At 40.5% G+C, this 16,236-nt stretch overlaps 1 protein-coding gene across 1 annotated transcript; it reads right to left on the bottom strand.

Moving 5' to 3' along the window:
* Positions 1-306: 306 nt before the first annotated feature.
* Positions 307-10,178, bottom strand: UBE2S (ubiquitin conjugating enzyme E2 S). Its single transcript, XM_061560326.1, has 4 exons — positions 10,083-10,178; positions 3,878-4,025; positions 2,716-2,906; positions 307-2,027 (listed from the first exon to the last, which is right to left on the bottom strand). Exons 1-4 carry the CDS (start codon positions 10,089-10,091, stop codon positions 1,764-1,766), a joined length of 612 nt encoding a protein of 203 aa, XP_061416310.1. The 5' UTR covers positions 10,092-10,178; the 3' UTR covers positions 307-1,763.
* Positions 10,179-16,236: the final 6,058 nt, after the last annotated feature.

The raw sequence follows: 16,236 nt of genomic DNA, 5'->3' as shown, positions 1-16,236 counted from the left end.
TTGTAATTGTAGTCCTAAGACATAAAACTGGAGATAAAATTAAGTTTTTAGATCAATTTTGTTAACTTGTAATTTACCAGAAACACGTCTTTTATCCAAGTTTAATTATATTGCAGACATTAGCCGACTTGGCCTGGAATCCTACAATTGAAAAAATAATGCTCAACATCGTTATTGTGCGAAAGTCAAAACACAGTCTATAAATAAAAGTACAACTTTTGAGTTCTATTTCATCCACCACTTTAGAAAATGACAACTGTACAACCAAAACTTAATCATCCAAGATTGCGGTGACTTTGTGAAAAATTACTTAAGCAAATATGCACTTTAATGTGGTTTTAAAAGATTCAAATTAACACGTGGCAATTACAAACAGACCTCGACTTTACACAAAATGTACAATATCACAGAAGAAATTTCAGACAAAACTGTACACACATTTACGGATGTACTGACATAAGTTTTAAAATATAAAAGCAACATTCTATACTGATCTTTCCAGGAGTACAGTATGCAATTTCGAGCCATGCCGTGAAACCGAAATTAAAACAAGGTAAATTTAAATTTCAGTGCGTAAAATGCTCCGTTAAAAACCCTCAACAGCTGTACGCGACTGAACATTGTCATTTTATTTTCCAATCAATTTTTTTAATGCGCAAATAACCGGTGCAGTTCTGCATTGCGTGAAATATATTTTGTGGATGTGGTACTTGTAATATTGATTGAGAGCATCAATGTTAAGAGAAATGTCAGTGGTTTTGGAAAATATGTAATGTATTATTTCACTGAACAGAGTACTCTTCCCCTTCCACTTGCTATAACGACGAGTCGATGATTAATAAACCAGTACTCCAGTTGACAATAGTTCAATGTCAAGCTATACATGTACATCACAACAGCAAAATTAGTGATATTTGATCAATACATCTCTAGAAGGGATATTTGTACCACATCCAACACAAAATATGCACCCTTGTTCATTAGTCAAATATTAACATGTAAACATGAGCAAATAATTTAAACAAATGAAGGCATGGCATTAAATCCATATTGTCATTTTACAACCTACTTCATAAAAACCAATTATTTAATGATTGGAAAGCCTACAATTTAATTTTAAGGGAGTTTATGGATTTACATTTTACAGCTCATTACAATTCCGTTCAACATTAATTATAATCAGCGATATCATTAAAAATTAAAAGTCGGAAGAAAAATTACAAAACCGACATGTACTTTTGGTCAGAGATTACATAAAACTTAATTCTTGTTGCCACACCACTGTTAAATACCTTCTCAGAAAAGTCTTTTTTTACGCAATTTAATTTCATTGTTTAATTATTCCGTTCGGTGCAGTATTTATCTTGATTACCTGATTATTTTACGAATAGGGAACATATAAATAGGTTTTCAGATGCATGCATTTGGTTTCATAAATTTCAATGAGGTGTTTCAAAACTAATAAAAAGGTCTTCAAATATAGGGGCTACAACTGACTGGTGTCTTTCAAATGCTTTTTTTTTTATATTTGAACAACACAGTATTGTTTGAACATGCCCTTACATCATAATCGTAATTATAATCCAAGACCATCCTCTGGTCCTCGCGGCACACTTTCTGACCGCGATACAGACAATGAAGGAACAATGGTGGTACACGCAAGAGATGTTTTGTCTTCAGTGGTAAAGAGAGCAAAAAAACGAAGTTCCATACTGTATAAAGATGTTCACATACACACACCAAACAAAGCTGGAAGGTGCATGCTAGAGTCTTTTAAGCGCTCTCTTTTTGTCCGTTTTCTTCTTGGCAGCAAGTTTTTTGTCCTTGTCGGCAGCATGCTTCTTGGCAGAGGGACCATCGGCAGCGGGGCCCGCATTTGTGGGTGCGGCATTGGCTGGCAGGGCATGGATCTCGGTCAGCAGCTTGGCATGGGCGGCGTAGTCCTCATAGGCCTCCAGTAACAGGCGGCCAGCCTCTTCATTCAGCGCAGACTCGGGGTTTGGATGAATCAGCAGGCACTTCACCGTCTTCATTCAAAGAAAAAAGGATCAATTACCAACAGTTTGAAGATGCATTGGAAAACCTTCCATTAACAAGGTACTGACAACATTCAGTGAGTGACAAATACAATAAACTAAATCCATCATTATTCTATACCAGTGGCATGATATGAGTGCATTTTATTTTTTCATAAGCTTTACATTGTCAATAACATATCATAAAAGGTGAAAATAAGCACCACATCATTGTTCATTTTCTATCCACTGCCAGAGGAGGATTCCACAGGTTGTCACATCCTTCAAGGTCCGAGGATACTACAATGCATCTTCCTCCCTGGGTGCGACCTGATCTCATCACTCCATCTTCAGTGGTCATCCTCCATCCTCTAGGTTGTGGCTGCCATTGTCACCAGTCTCGGCCACATGCCATCATCCCTTATAGCCATGTGCCCACCCAAGCCCACTTTTCTAAAATGAAACGTGATATCTCCGATTTACATTCTGGTCCATGTGTTCTCCTGCATGCATTTCTCTAATCTTCTTTGCATAATTTTTAGCTTTTTCTAAATTATTTGCCATGGCAGTTAATATGTACTGAATGAACGCTGTACTCTTTTAGTAAAATATGTACGTTGCTGCTGCTCACTTGCCTCTTCAGTTCATCACTTTGATCACACACATGCCAAATTATTAGTTATGTTGCAATGTAACTCACCAACAGGACATGGCGGATGCCCAGCTCAGCCTTCCAGTCCTTCTTGAGCACATTGACGCAGATCTCCCCACTGCTGCTCACGTTGGGGTGGAAAATCTTGGTGAGAAAGTAAGCTTTAGGTGGCGATGCCGGGAAGTCCTTACCCAGCACCAGCTTCATGCGGAAGATGCCACCTGCATACGGAGTGCCCTCTGAGAGTAGAGTAGCACATTTCATCAATGGGGGAAAAAAATCCAGAATATTAACCTAACAAACCTTAATTTTTATAAATTATCATCAAAACGATTATAGTAATGATTAGTGATTTTTTTTAAATACAATTTAACCTAATATACATACCGAATATTTAAATCGTCATGATGCTTTTTTGCCATAATAGAAATTAAACATTCAAAGTGCGTTCAAAATTCAACTAAAAAACAGGTTGAAATTGATACATGTCATTTACACCTAATATTTACAGTACCTATTCAGAAAAAAATACTTTAAAAGCCTGGCAAGCCAAACAAAGGGATGAGCCCTAGTCTGGATAGCTGAACATTGTCTCACTGCAATTTGCACTGAACGTCAATGTAACAAACCAAAAATCTGCAAATCATTTAATTTCCAGCACAACAAAGTATTCTTTTAAACCAATGAATTCCCAAAGAATCCAGACGTAAAATGTTCACAATGATGAAAACGGATCATGAAAATCACCATCTCTCATTTTCAGAAAGTATAATTATGCGTTGTTAACAGAACTGTGAGCATGTATGGGAACCAAGCAAAGTTTGTTCCAGTTAATTGACTCATGTGTGAAGAAGTCTACTTATTCAATTAATATCGGTTTGAAAATAAGATGGGAAAAAAAGGATGATTTCTTTTATGATTGCATTAATTAATAGCCTTCATCACTGCCACTTAGGATGCTGTGAACACAAAAAAACTGCTCAATCATAGACAGCTCAAAATGAACCCTGCAAAACTAAAGGACTAGAGTAGTGGACTGATATTTGCCGGTTGAAACACAGAAATTATTGTTTTGGAAATTGGAAAGCTACTCAACTTTTATAAAAAATTATGTTGAGTGTTCTATTTAGATGGAATCAATTGCTTGTCAAAATAGTCACAGCAGTGGGTATTTCATATGCATCCTGTCTGATGAAGAGGAAGTCTATACCTGGACCCTCTATTGTAGCCTGCACATCTGTGATGTCATCCTCATTCAGGTAGACTTTGATGCCCTCTGGAGGCTCTCGTGCCAGCTCCGTCACCTCCTTCCACACTTGCCGAATAACGTGTGGAGGCAGATTTTCCACATTGGACACCTGGAAACAAGCGAAATACACAGCAGTATGTTTTGTGTTTTACTTTTGTTGAGGTGCATTGCTTGTTTTGTAATTTTTTAAGGATTTTACTGTTATTGTTGGTGAATGGTTTACGCAATGGAGCATCCGAGATCCTGAGCTATATCATCAATATAATACAATGCAATTAATCTGTGGAACTACCAACATATGGCAATAAAATGTATCTAACAAAAGCTAAAAACAACGTATGACTGTATATGAAAAGAATGCAGGTCTATACAATTAAATAACCTATTGGTGCAATTGGGAAATTAAGCTGGCACAAAATTAAGCTCACGCATAACATTGCCCAAGGCCAAGTGACACCACATCACCCAATCAATCATGATTTGTATTTGCTGTAGCAACCTTTACACTGGAGCGCCACGTCGTTCTTTACATCACATCTCAAATATTTCGAAGGCCAGCCCCAGTGGCTGCTATCCCTGTCGGCACAAGGTGACTTGGCACCTGGCCTGCATATGGGCATTAGTCTGCCGATAGTGGTGACGATAGCTACGTGGAATCCCAATTGAGGAATTTGCAGGTCATTTTACAATTTGAGTGTTGCTTGTTAACCTTTTTTAATTCTGGTATTCTAGTTAGAGCATGATGCATGTAATATTCAGTTTTATTTCATGAGTTGTATTCTTCATTAGTTATTGCTTCCACTTAGAAATCCTGTATTTTAGATTGACAGCTACCGCAATCTCATACGCAAGTCAATCCGATATTACTTGGGCACATACGCTGTGCTTTGATAGTCTATCTCATATTTGTACCTTGTGTGACTTTTAACTCAGGAAATCATCTCAGCCTGGTCACACCAATGATGCAGAGAAAACGCCATCATGTTAAATTTGGTTCTGCACAAAGTTTGGATGCATTTCAGCTCGAAAAAAACAGCATCAGATATGTTAACTCCCTTGCCTGATATGCAGGAGGTTGTGGATTCAAAGCCAACCCTCATGTCGGTATATTTGTTGTTTGCATGTTCTCCCCATGGTCACGTGGATATTTTCTTTGGATTCCCCGGTTTTTCCCTTCACATTTAGAAACAAGTGTTTTAGACTATTTGGCTGCTATAAATGTCCACATGAGCCACTTCGCTGAGTTTTCAGTCGTGACCAGGTCGCTTCTGAAAAAGAGCTATATAACTCAATAGGCCTTACCTGGTAAAATAAAAAAAGTGTTGTTTTAGTTTATATATTGGTGTTACTGCCATAGAAACGAGCGGCCAATAAAATGCTGCCCCCTGCTGTATGCACCAGAGGTTACAGGTGACCTCCGACTTATGACGGCTCGATTTGCGATCCCCCGCTTTTATGACCTTTCTTGTAGTAAGACCCCCACAAAACTCTTATCTACGACCACCTAACGACTGCTCCCGACGCCGAGTCATGCACAGATTCGTCGCTTGATGGCGCTGCTTTGCTCTTCTGCCGTATGCATATGTACAGTAGAGTATGCAGCTGCGCCTAGAGCGAACGCATCTCTTTCACAACGGTATTAACTTTTTTTTTGTCAAATTTCTTCAAATTTTCTAAATATTTTCACCTTTCACTATGACTAAGAGGAAATGTGATGCATATACAGAAAAGACTTACACATTTTCAAATGTGTTTGTTTTTATCGAGTAAATATTTATAAAAATTAAGTTACAATAAATGTTTGTTAGGGTTTTCATTTATTTTCGTTGTACATTTTTGTATTGCTATGGTATGTACAGTAATGGGTTTCCAGGAACGGAACCCCCCTGTGTAACATTGCGCCTACTGGAAATGAGGGCTCGACTTACGACCGTCGTCCAAGAACCTATGAGGTCGTAGGTGCGGGAGGGGTCACCTGTACTTCCAAGGGATCTTGGAGATAGCTCTGTGGTATCATCCACTTCCGTTAGCTTTTCAACATAGTATCATGACTTGTAATTTCAATAAAAGGGGAGAGGGGGGGTAAACTGCTCTAAAATGAAATAAAAAATATTATATGAGCTAGTCTTGCAGTTAAGTAGGTCTGAAAGACAACTCTTGCTATGCTCTTTGGTTCTTTCGGTAAAGTCACGTAGATATAAAATAAATTAAATCACCTTTTTGGCGCAACACAAGCGTCCGTCATCAGGTGGGACAACCACTTACGACCGTTGTCCCACCTGATGACGGACGCTTGTGCTGCGCCCGAAACGTCGTGATTTAATTTATTTTCTACCTACGTGACTTTACCGAAAGAACCAAAGAGTATGGATCCCTGCAGCCACGAAAACTTCAAATCTAGATTAAACTCTTGCCATTGTTTTGTGGACGAAAGAAATGCTCCATAAGGCTTTGCTGAATGGCATAAACTCATTCAATGACCTCACACCTGTTTTAGCTGCACTAAAGTGGAACACTGCCAGGTTAGAATGACACTGCCAATGTAAATGACACCAAATTTAACGGCATCCACCAGACCTCTGCCTCATCAACATGTCAATTAAAAAAGGCTTAAACACGTTTTACTAGTTTAATGGCTGTGTATATGCTTAACTTTTTTTTGGTACGTTCACAAGACCAAACCGACGAAGTTATTTAACATGTCAAAAGCAGCTTAAGGTTCATCTTCTTGGTTCTTTCGGTAAAGTCACGTAGAAGGGAAGTAATAAAATAATAAAAATAAAACATAATCAAATAATTCTCACGACGTTTCGGTCAGAACGCAAGCAGCCGGCTGCTTGCGTTGTGGCCGAAACGTCTGCTTGCGTTGTGGCCGAAACAGTCGTGAGAATTATTGTATATGTTTTATTTGTATTATTTTATTACTTCCCTTCTACGTGACTTTACCGAAAGAACCAAGAAGATGAATCCATGCAGTCACGAAAGCTTTAAATCGAAAAAAAAATCAGCTTAAGGTTGTTGTTAAAGCTTAAGGGCTGTTGTGAACGACGGGAAAATGTGAATGAAAGGCAAAAGTTGTTGTCACCAACACTCCGCTGTCCGGATGTGGCAATAAATACAAACCGTTACCAGGCTGCATTTACACTGTTTAAAGACACATTCGTACCATGAAAGAGTTCAGCTTTTAAAAATTGTACGAAGGCAACAGCAGTATTGAGGATACTATCAAGCCTGATTACTTTTCTGAAGTCAATACGATATCTCTAACTTGTGTATGTTGTCTAACACATGTATTCTCCTGTTTGCGTCTCTGTAATTTCCAAACGTCCACCCTATCACGCTTATTTGCACTTTTCAGATGTTTTTTTGTCTTTGTCAAGGTCGATGACCGATCCATATCACAGTAGGTTTTATACACCGATGACAAACCTTTTCTATGGTCACATAGATGTGTTGCTTTTAATTTGTTAAGTACAGTATTGAGTATGTGCGTCTGTGTAATGTACTCCCGCGACACGGTGGCCAAACATATATTTGTGACTTTTTTTTTTTACAAATAATTTGCAAATAGGAGAGGTTTTCCGTATGAGTACTCCACTTACCCACGAGGAATTTCTGGGGCCTATATGCGAGTCGAATTTATTTACGCTGTCTTACACTTCCGAATATGAATAAGGGCATCTTAAATTTCCATCACATTATTATCAGGGAACTTTACACAAAACATTCTAGATTTGAAGCTTTCGTGACTGCAAGGATTCATATTCTTAGGTTTTTTCGGTAAAGTCACGTCGGTAAAACATAAAAATTAATAAAAGTAAAATAAAATAAAATCACGACGTTTCGGAGGCAACACAAGCCTCCGTTTTCAGGTGGAACCGTCACAGCCACGACAGCTGTATCAAGTAATATGGTAAGGTGAGGCTTAAAGTGTGCCTTACTTGGCCCTTCCCCTCTCCAACCATTATATATACGGAGTGGTAGCTCTTGTAATCTCTCATTTACTTGATACAGCTGTCGTGGCTATGACGGTTCCACCTGAAGACGGATGCTTGTGTTGCCTCCGTAACGTCGTAATTTTTATTTTTGTTTTACTTTTATAAATTTTAATGTTTTACCTACGTGACTTTACCGAAAAAACCTAAGAATATTTACACAAAACATCCTACCGCGCACTTAATTAGCATGCAATCAGTGTTCAGTCAGTGTTTCGTGGGTTATGTTTTCCCTTAATCTGTTTATATGATAGCCTTTCTCGCTTACCCCGAATTGCAGCGTACCCGAGCCGTCTTCATGAAGTTTTGTGATATCGACTAAAATAGCGAATTTAAAATACATTTTGATTACTTGCAGTGGAAGGAATGGGATTGGTTCAAATTGCTAAATTAATGTTCGTACGGTCATTTAAGTTAATGTTGACACCATGAGTAAACATTTCACGTGACTGTAAAAAAAAACAATTACATACAACCTACCATTATTTGAAATAAAGTACAATATTTATATTACTGTTATGAATAGGCAATGTTTCTCTGTTTAACCTTCATGTCAACGCTCATCAAAGTGACACAGTAATTGCCCAATGTGTGAATTCCATGTATTTATTATTACTGCACAGACTCTACTACTGGATGATTGTTTACGGGAAGAAAAAAATAACAGATTTCTGTCGTTGCTGCCTGCGAGCATGACCAAATGTTTTCAAAAGCAGTCTTTGAAAATAACATTTTCATATTAAGGTAATGTTTTTAGATTAAATTTTTGTAACTATATACATTGCCGTGCGATTTTGCCTTGTTTATTCTATTAATTCACTGTACTTACCTTTACTGTTTATGCTTATCATTGTTTTCTGCACCAAATTGTTGGACTGTACTCAATATTTGTGCAATTGACTTTGCACCTCGGCTTTATTTATATCTCCGACCTTTCTCTCAACAGACTGTTATTTGATGATACACCCCGTAGAAGCTTTACGAGTATAACGTTCAGGCCTTTGGCAATCCACTGCTTAATGAATCCCTCCACACGCGGTGGTCATATTTGACCACGCTGGTTCCTTCATTACGACCGTCAATGTTACAATTTACAACTATACCACTACATTCCCTACGCCACATACGTCTGCATTAAAATGTTATCATTTGGTTTATGAGCGCATGGATGGTTGAGTTACAATTTCCGTCGAGGGTCAAACTCGGGAAATCATCCCTCCGGGGTAGATAAAATTCGCACAATTATGTAGCAAGTCAACAGTGGTTGTCCTTAATGACTTAAGATGAACAAGCACACGGTCCTATCGGCCGTAAAGCACTGCTCTTCTTTACTTTAGCAAACACATTGCCATTTAAATGCGTATTGAACTTATTTCGCATCGTACGTGGTCAACCCGTGCCAACCGAAGTTGCCGGTGTTAAATGTCGTGTAAATTGTTTATGCCTAACATCATTGACGGCCCCTTATCAATTGACTCGTGGATGAAGTCCTCTCAAGCCGTGTCACACGTCCGTGGGGCTATTGTGACCATACTTCACACCACTTGGCTCCGTACGGGTGGCAAATCGCCCACCCACTCAATGCCAACTCGGGGGGCCCCAGTTCCGCGGGGCGCAAAGGCAGCAACGCGAACCACCGCATCACCACTCCAGCACCTCGTCCACGTAGCGCTTTCATTACATCCACGATGTCGTGGAGCTGCACAAACAATCGGTAACATCGAAGGAGGAGCGTAGCAGCGAAATGCGCCCGTGTGCGTGTGTCGCCGCACTGTAAAGCCCCCACTGGGTACAGTCGAGCGGCAAGGCCGCACGCAACAAAAGGCGGACAGACACCACGGGCGCCACACACATCCCCCTCAAAAACACCGCACACGGCACCGACTCGCTCGCTCACAACACCGTACGGAGAGCCACACACACACCCCCCGGCGGACGTCCGCAAGCAAACGACGCGAACGGCGGGCGGAAGAAGCAGGGCAACGCATCGGCCCCCGTGCCTCTGGTATCGGCGGCGGCAGCGGCCTGCAAGCACCTCGCGTTTAGCCCCCCACGCCGACGCCGCCGCCGAAACATCGGAGGAAGGAGCAACTTAAGCCGCCTCCGCCTTCGTACAAACATCAACGCGTGCGCACATAAGGCAAAGGAGTAGGGTGGTGGGGGGTGCTTACCGAGGACATTCTCGCCGGAGAGATGCCTGCAGCTCTCCTCGCTCTCGGTGCCGCGCGGACTGAGAGAGAGAGGGGGGGGAGAGGTGCGAGGGGGGGGCAAGGGGGCGTGTCGGGGCGTGTTGTGGGCGGGGCTACGCCGTTCGTCCCGCCCTCGACCAACGGTCGCGCTTTTTACGAACCAGCCAATCGGCGAGCGGCTGACGCGCCGGCCGCGCTCTTTGATTGGGTGGCGGTTGGGCCCCTCCCCCTCCCCCCTCGTAAGGCGTGGCCGCGAGATTCAAATGATTCAGCCGCTTCGGTTTGGGAGGGGGATGGGGGGTCGTGAGGGGAGGGGCTTTTGGGGGCAGTGTTCGATGCATTGATCTGCTATACTATTACTATTATGCAACTAATTCTAATTCTTATGCCCTTTTCAAAAACCGATCAGAATACACTTTTTTTAGTTTCAGTCTCATCAGGCCCCATGGTGTTAAGTACTCTCTCCAACCCGCATTGACCGTAAAAGTTGCAGATTATCTATATTTCATTTAAGGCCACTTTGTTGTTGATGGATGTGTTAAGGTTATTTCCTTATTAGAACAAATATTTAATAATACCCGTCAATTTATTTTGCTAAATAAGGGCGAATTACTCGATAGCCCACTCATTTGAAATGGCTATTGCACCACTGTTATTGGCCACATAAAGATATTGGAACCGCAAACGTTATTGTTACCTAAGGAGTTACCGAAGAGTGAAATGTCTTACATGTTTCCATGGAAACAATTAATAGCTAACTATTGATACACCAACTTGAAACTGTTCATGAGTAAACGTTTTGTTATGTATTTATCTCTCCAACCCTGATTAACTCAGTCTCTCTGCCCTCCTCCATGTGCTAAGAAGAAGGGCCATTTCCTGAAACGTCGCCAATTGTGTATTTTTCCTGTTTCATGGAAGTATAATTTGTGAAGTGTACCAAACAGGAATTTACAAACAATACATCTGTGCTCTTATTCTAAGTAAACATCTCTGGATATACTGTACATGTGTCAGAAAATGGCAAAAGCCATCATCTCTTGAACACGACTAAGATATTGCATGTTGCTGTTACCGGGTACCCGAAAGACCATGTGCTGTCTCTATATATAAACACGAGATGTAAAAGTTGGAAAAAATAAGAATGTTTAAAATGTGCTTGTGACACGAAATGGGGCCAATTCCACCACAAATAGATGGATAAAAAAGCCTAAGTACGGATGTCACGCATAAATATACAGTAGATAGAGTTTTACATTCCAGTGAATTTTGAATTTCATTGTTATAACAAAATTGGGTGACACGACAATTTGGTGATCCTGTACTTTTGCAGTGGTGCAAAGGCACAATTCACAATAAAGTCAACATTATTTTGTGAACAACCCTGTGGCCTTAATCGTAAACAATAGGTGATGATGTTTTGGGCATTATCCTCGTTCATAACATAAAAATGGTGATACGTTAGTGTTTTTAATTACATTGTTCTAAAATCAGGTTAGATATAAGTAGGGGACCAGTGTTAATTTTGTCACACTGTATCTCAAATACATTTAGCTTTGATTTAAATAAAGTATTGAGTAAACACCATTGGACTAAATAATTAACAGTACTGTATAATATTTTTCGATTTAAAGCTTTCGTGACTGCAGGGATTCATATTCTTGGATCTTTCGGTAAAGTCACGTTGAAGGGAAATAAAAAAGTAAAAAAACAATAAAATTCTCACGACGTTTCGGCCACAATACAAGCAGCCGTCCTCAGGTGAAGAACAGAGCTGTCGGAAAGACAGCGTCCTAATGAACACTGCTAAGCTTGGCAGCGTATTTTAAGCTGGGTGGGAGGAGCAAAGCGCCTTGAAAAGGTAGTTTACATATCAACAGAGGAATTTTCATTACTTACGTTAAAGAACTGCTTCTACCCTACTGCCATACAATAAACCGATGTGAAAAAACTAGGTATAAACTACATCAATATAATCAATGTACTCAATATACTCTCCAATAAGCTGAGTTATTAACATCAAGTAACTGCGTATAGACTACACTATATAATGACTACCATATAGTGAACCGATTAAAAACTAAAATATAAACTACATCAATATACTATGAGACCTCCTTTGCCAGTAGCAAGATGTAGTAATGGGTTTTTACCCTTTTATCTGGCACAAAAACTGACACCTTTATGCAAGGGATCATGTTTGCAATAACCACAACGCAAGCAGTCAAAATGCCAACAAATAAGATGCAACTTTGATAATGATATGCACTGTCCTTGAAATGGATTGGTCCACACCCGAGACGGCTTTCCTTAGAGCCTCGTCTCCACTGGTGTTGGACCAGATGACGCCAAAAGGCGTACTGGTCCAATTTCAAAGACAGCGCATATCATTATCAGAGTTGTATCTTTTTTGTTTGCATTTTGACTGCTTGTGTTGTGATTATTCCAAACATGATCCCTTGCATAAAGGTGTCAGTTTTTGTGCCAGATAAAAGGGTAAAAACCTATTACTACATCAATATAATCAATGTACTCTCAAATAAGCTGAGCTGAGAGTATATTGAGTACATTGATTATATTGATGTAGTTTATACTTAGCTTTTTCACATCGGTTTATTGTATGGTAGTAGGGGAGATGCAGTTCTTTCGCGTCAATATGCTAAATTCCTCTGTTGATATGTAAACTCAGCTGATGTCGACAGCATGAGAAGGCCTTAACCCAGCATGGGATTAACAGTGGCTCATGATGATGATAATGACAGTGAGAGAGACCATTTATTTTAAAAGTGTTATCCCAGGATTTGTGGATTAGAGATTGAAATTTGGACACCCTTTGGGTGGCATATTGTTCTCGAAAAACAAACTTGTCTTTCAGTTTATAATGCTTTTTTGTTATGGAATTACACTACTCAGCAGCTGTAGAATCATCGTTGCATTTGCACTTTGCGCTGTTGAATCAACATAGTTATAATCCCCAAACTAAATTTCAGTGAGTCTGTAACGCAACTCTCGGGAATCTACAGCTGACGGGAAGATTTTGGAATCGCAGTAACTGGTTTCAAGGCTAATAGGATGACCAAACCGAGTTCTGCTCTGTGTGTACTGTAAATGGTATTATGACCACGAACAGTCTACGTTTGCCGCTTTCACAATTGTTTTTACTGACAAACAATCCAAGTGCATTTTTTACTGAAGACACTGATTCTAGACTTGCCATGACATTTTAAGATTTATAACACTTGCAGAAAGACTAAGGGTGGTGGGAAGCACATAGTGGAGAAATTCAGTGAGGCCATAAAGTTAGTAGCAATAGTAAAATTCACAAACATTTGAAAATATCAGCAGCCATGATCAATCCACTGCTGGATGAAGGCCTCATCATGCTGACACCATCCCACACGGTCACATAATGTCATAATCCGTTTCACTCCTGCTCATGAGCTGATTCCATTGTTCCATTTCCGTGGTAGGTGACCTTTCTGGTGTGTTTTATTATTTTGCTGCCATTCAGTTGTCAGTTTCAGCCGTCATATATACCTGTGGTGTCCTCCCCAAGGCCTCGTATTTTCCATGACAATAAATGATGTCTCGAATTTATGTTTGTTCTCTGATTCACGTGTTATTTTTTTATGTCTCACTCAAGTATGTATCACAAACTTTTCAGATTGTGTTCCATTTTCTTTTTCAATGTTCATCTTTCTGATCCATATGTCATAGCAGACAATATTCACCGATTTAAAACGTTATTCTTTAGGCACAGAAGTACGTTTCTTTTCATCACTAAATTAAGTTTTTTTAAAGAGAATCTGTCTTATGGCAGACACAATGCTGAATGCCACTCCACAGAAGTCGAATGCTCTCAGCCGTCCATCCAGTCGGGTCAGAGGGAAATCCTCCACAATATGTTAGTGTACACATGTCTGCACATACAGTTTAGAATACCATGGATGTCCCATCTGGCCTCATAGCTAAGTTCAATAGAATCCGTACATACCATAGTTGCAGGTCGAAACTTGGTTGACTGGTGGTTATCTTGTCTTATTGTAATCTAGCGCCTTAAGCACGGCGCTAAAAGATGAAGTAGCTATTTGTACAGCAGGATAGTGTGATGAGACGAGTTGATGGTCGTATATGAATATGATGATGATGCGTGAACTACACAATGATGATAGTGACAATGAATGATTAATGATGAGTGAGTGATGTATCGGGATGGAAGTTGAGAAAGAGGATGGTATTAATGATGGGGAAGAGAGGGGTGAAGGGGGGTTTGGGTAAGTGAGTTTTAGAAAATAAGTGAGTTTTAAAGGAAGAACGAAAAATAGACAGTAAGGCTGAGTGAGTATTTGATGTAGTGAGGTTGTTTGTTCCAGTATAAGGGGACCAGAAGCGAGAAAGAACAGAATCATGATTCGGCACAACTGGAGGGGGAACAGACAGAAACAGCTGGAATTGTGAACGAAGAAGGCAAGAAGGCGTGTAGAACGACATGAAAGAAGCAAGATACGTAGGAACCAGACCACATAAGGTTGGTGGTGTCATTGGCGATAAAATGGTTTGTTGCTGCTGACAAGACCCATTCTCCCAACACCACGACTCTGAGAAGTTGCAGGGTTTAAACTCAGACCACAGTGGGTGTCGTAATGATGTAAGCTGAGCAAGGGCCAATGTTGAAAAAATCAGAATGCAACAGCAAGTTCAGTGCGTATATTGCAGCTTTGCTATAAGATTGACTGCGTCTTCCTCATGCTGGATGTGTGGAGGAGGAATATTGGGAAATACTGGGAGCTACTGAATAGACGTGGATCCAGTGATGGACTGGGACGAGAAATCGGCCCAGGCATTTGTAAACACACCAGCTCAAATTCGGGTTATGGGCATTTAAAAAAATAGGTTGTGTGACAAACTGTATAAAAGCTACATTTGCGATGTGACTATTAGCGTGATTTAATAATAGGACCACCAAGCACACTCTGAAAGTGACTTTCTGCGACAACACTGTGCGACACGACCCCACTCCAACCAATCTCTCAGTGAAGCTGGACCGTACGCTCAGCTTCCAATCCCAGCTTAAAAAGGTAGCCGCCAAGACCAAAACGACGGTCAACCTGGTCCAGAAACTGGCAAGCACAAGCTGGGGAGCATCAGCACAAGTACTACGGACATCAACGATAGTCCTTGTGGTATTCTGTAGCTGAGAACTGTGCACCAGTATGCACCAGAAGAAGTCACACTCGACTTTTTGATGTCCAACATCCCTCGTCATCGCTTGAAGTCGCACATTTACTTGACCTTTAACAATGTGAATTCAACTCCGATTAAGCCTTGGAGAGCTTAATAGAGTTCAAAAGAACTCGCAAACAGACACCCAATGCAGAATGTAGACATCACAGCGATGCACTCCGCTCTGCATCTACATCAGCCATACGAAAGACGAAGTGTGATTTTGCCATGCGATCTCATTGGCCCATTTGGGTTGGTTCAAAAAACAAATCGCCTAGTTAGGAAGAATCTTTGGGGGTGCCGAATATGAGACTTGATGCCAAAACTGAGAGTGTAAATAAGCAGTGAAGCAATATACACATTAGAGGTGATAAAATATTTTATATAAAATATATATTTGATTACATTTACAATTTCTCCACATTTGGAATTTCTTTACACAAACCGGAATAGACCACCCCATTGGGCATTTGTTCAGACTGTCGTATGGCCTGGGAATTTTGTCATGCCCCGGACAGTTTGCATAGTTCAGTGAAGCTGTACGTGCCCCAGCTCGACCACATTACGTGGCCATTGATATGCCTCGACTTAAAACACCCTCAACCGCTGCTATGGACTGTGCAGAAGTGCGAATCGTCCTAAATCAGTGTTCTTCACTAATTTTCAGAGGGGGTGGGGGCACTTTGGCCGATAAGACTGTCAGGGGCCGTACTAAAGGTCACCAGGGACCAGCAGTGGCCCACGGGCCTCGCAATGAAAAACACTCGGCCTAGATTAAGAATCCGTGGGCCAAAGCAGAAATTGCTAACACCGAAGGGAGCAGCATATTTTAGAAGCATAAGAGTGACATGTTTGATAAGCCACTCATTTACAATGGTTGTCACATAATTCACTGTTACTGGCCACATAAATC

This window comes from Lethenteron reissneri, chromosome 26 (assembly GCF_015708825.2).
Source record: "Lethenteron reissneri isolate LAM-NWPU_2019-01 chromosome 26, ASM1570882v1, whole genome shotgun sequence".
Taxonomy (NCBI): domain Eukaryota; kingdom Metazoa; phylum Chordata; class Hyperoartia; order Petromyzontiformes; family Petromyzontidae; genus Lethenteron; species Lethenteron reissneri.
The sequence above is the reverse complement of the archived record's forward strand: the minus strand, read 5'-3'. Positions and strand labels throughout refer to the sequence as shown.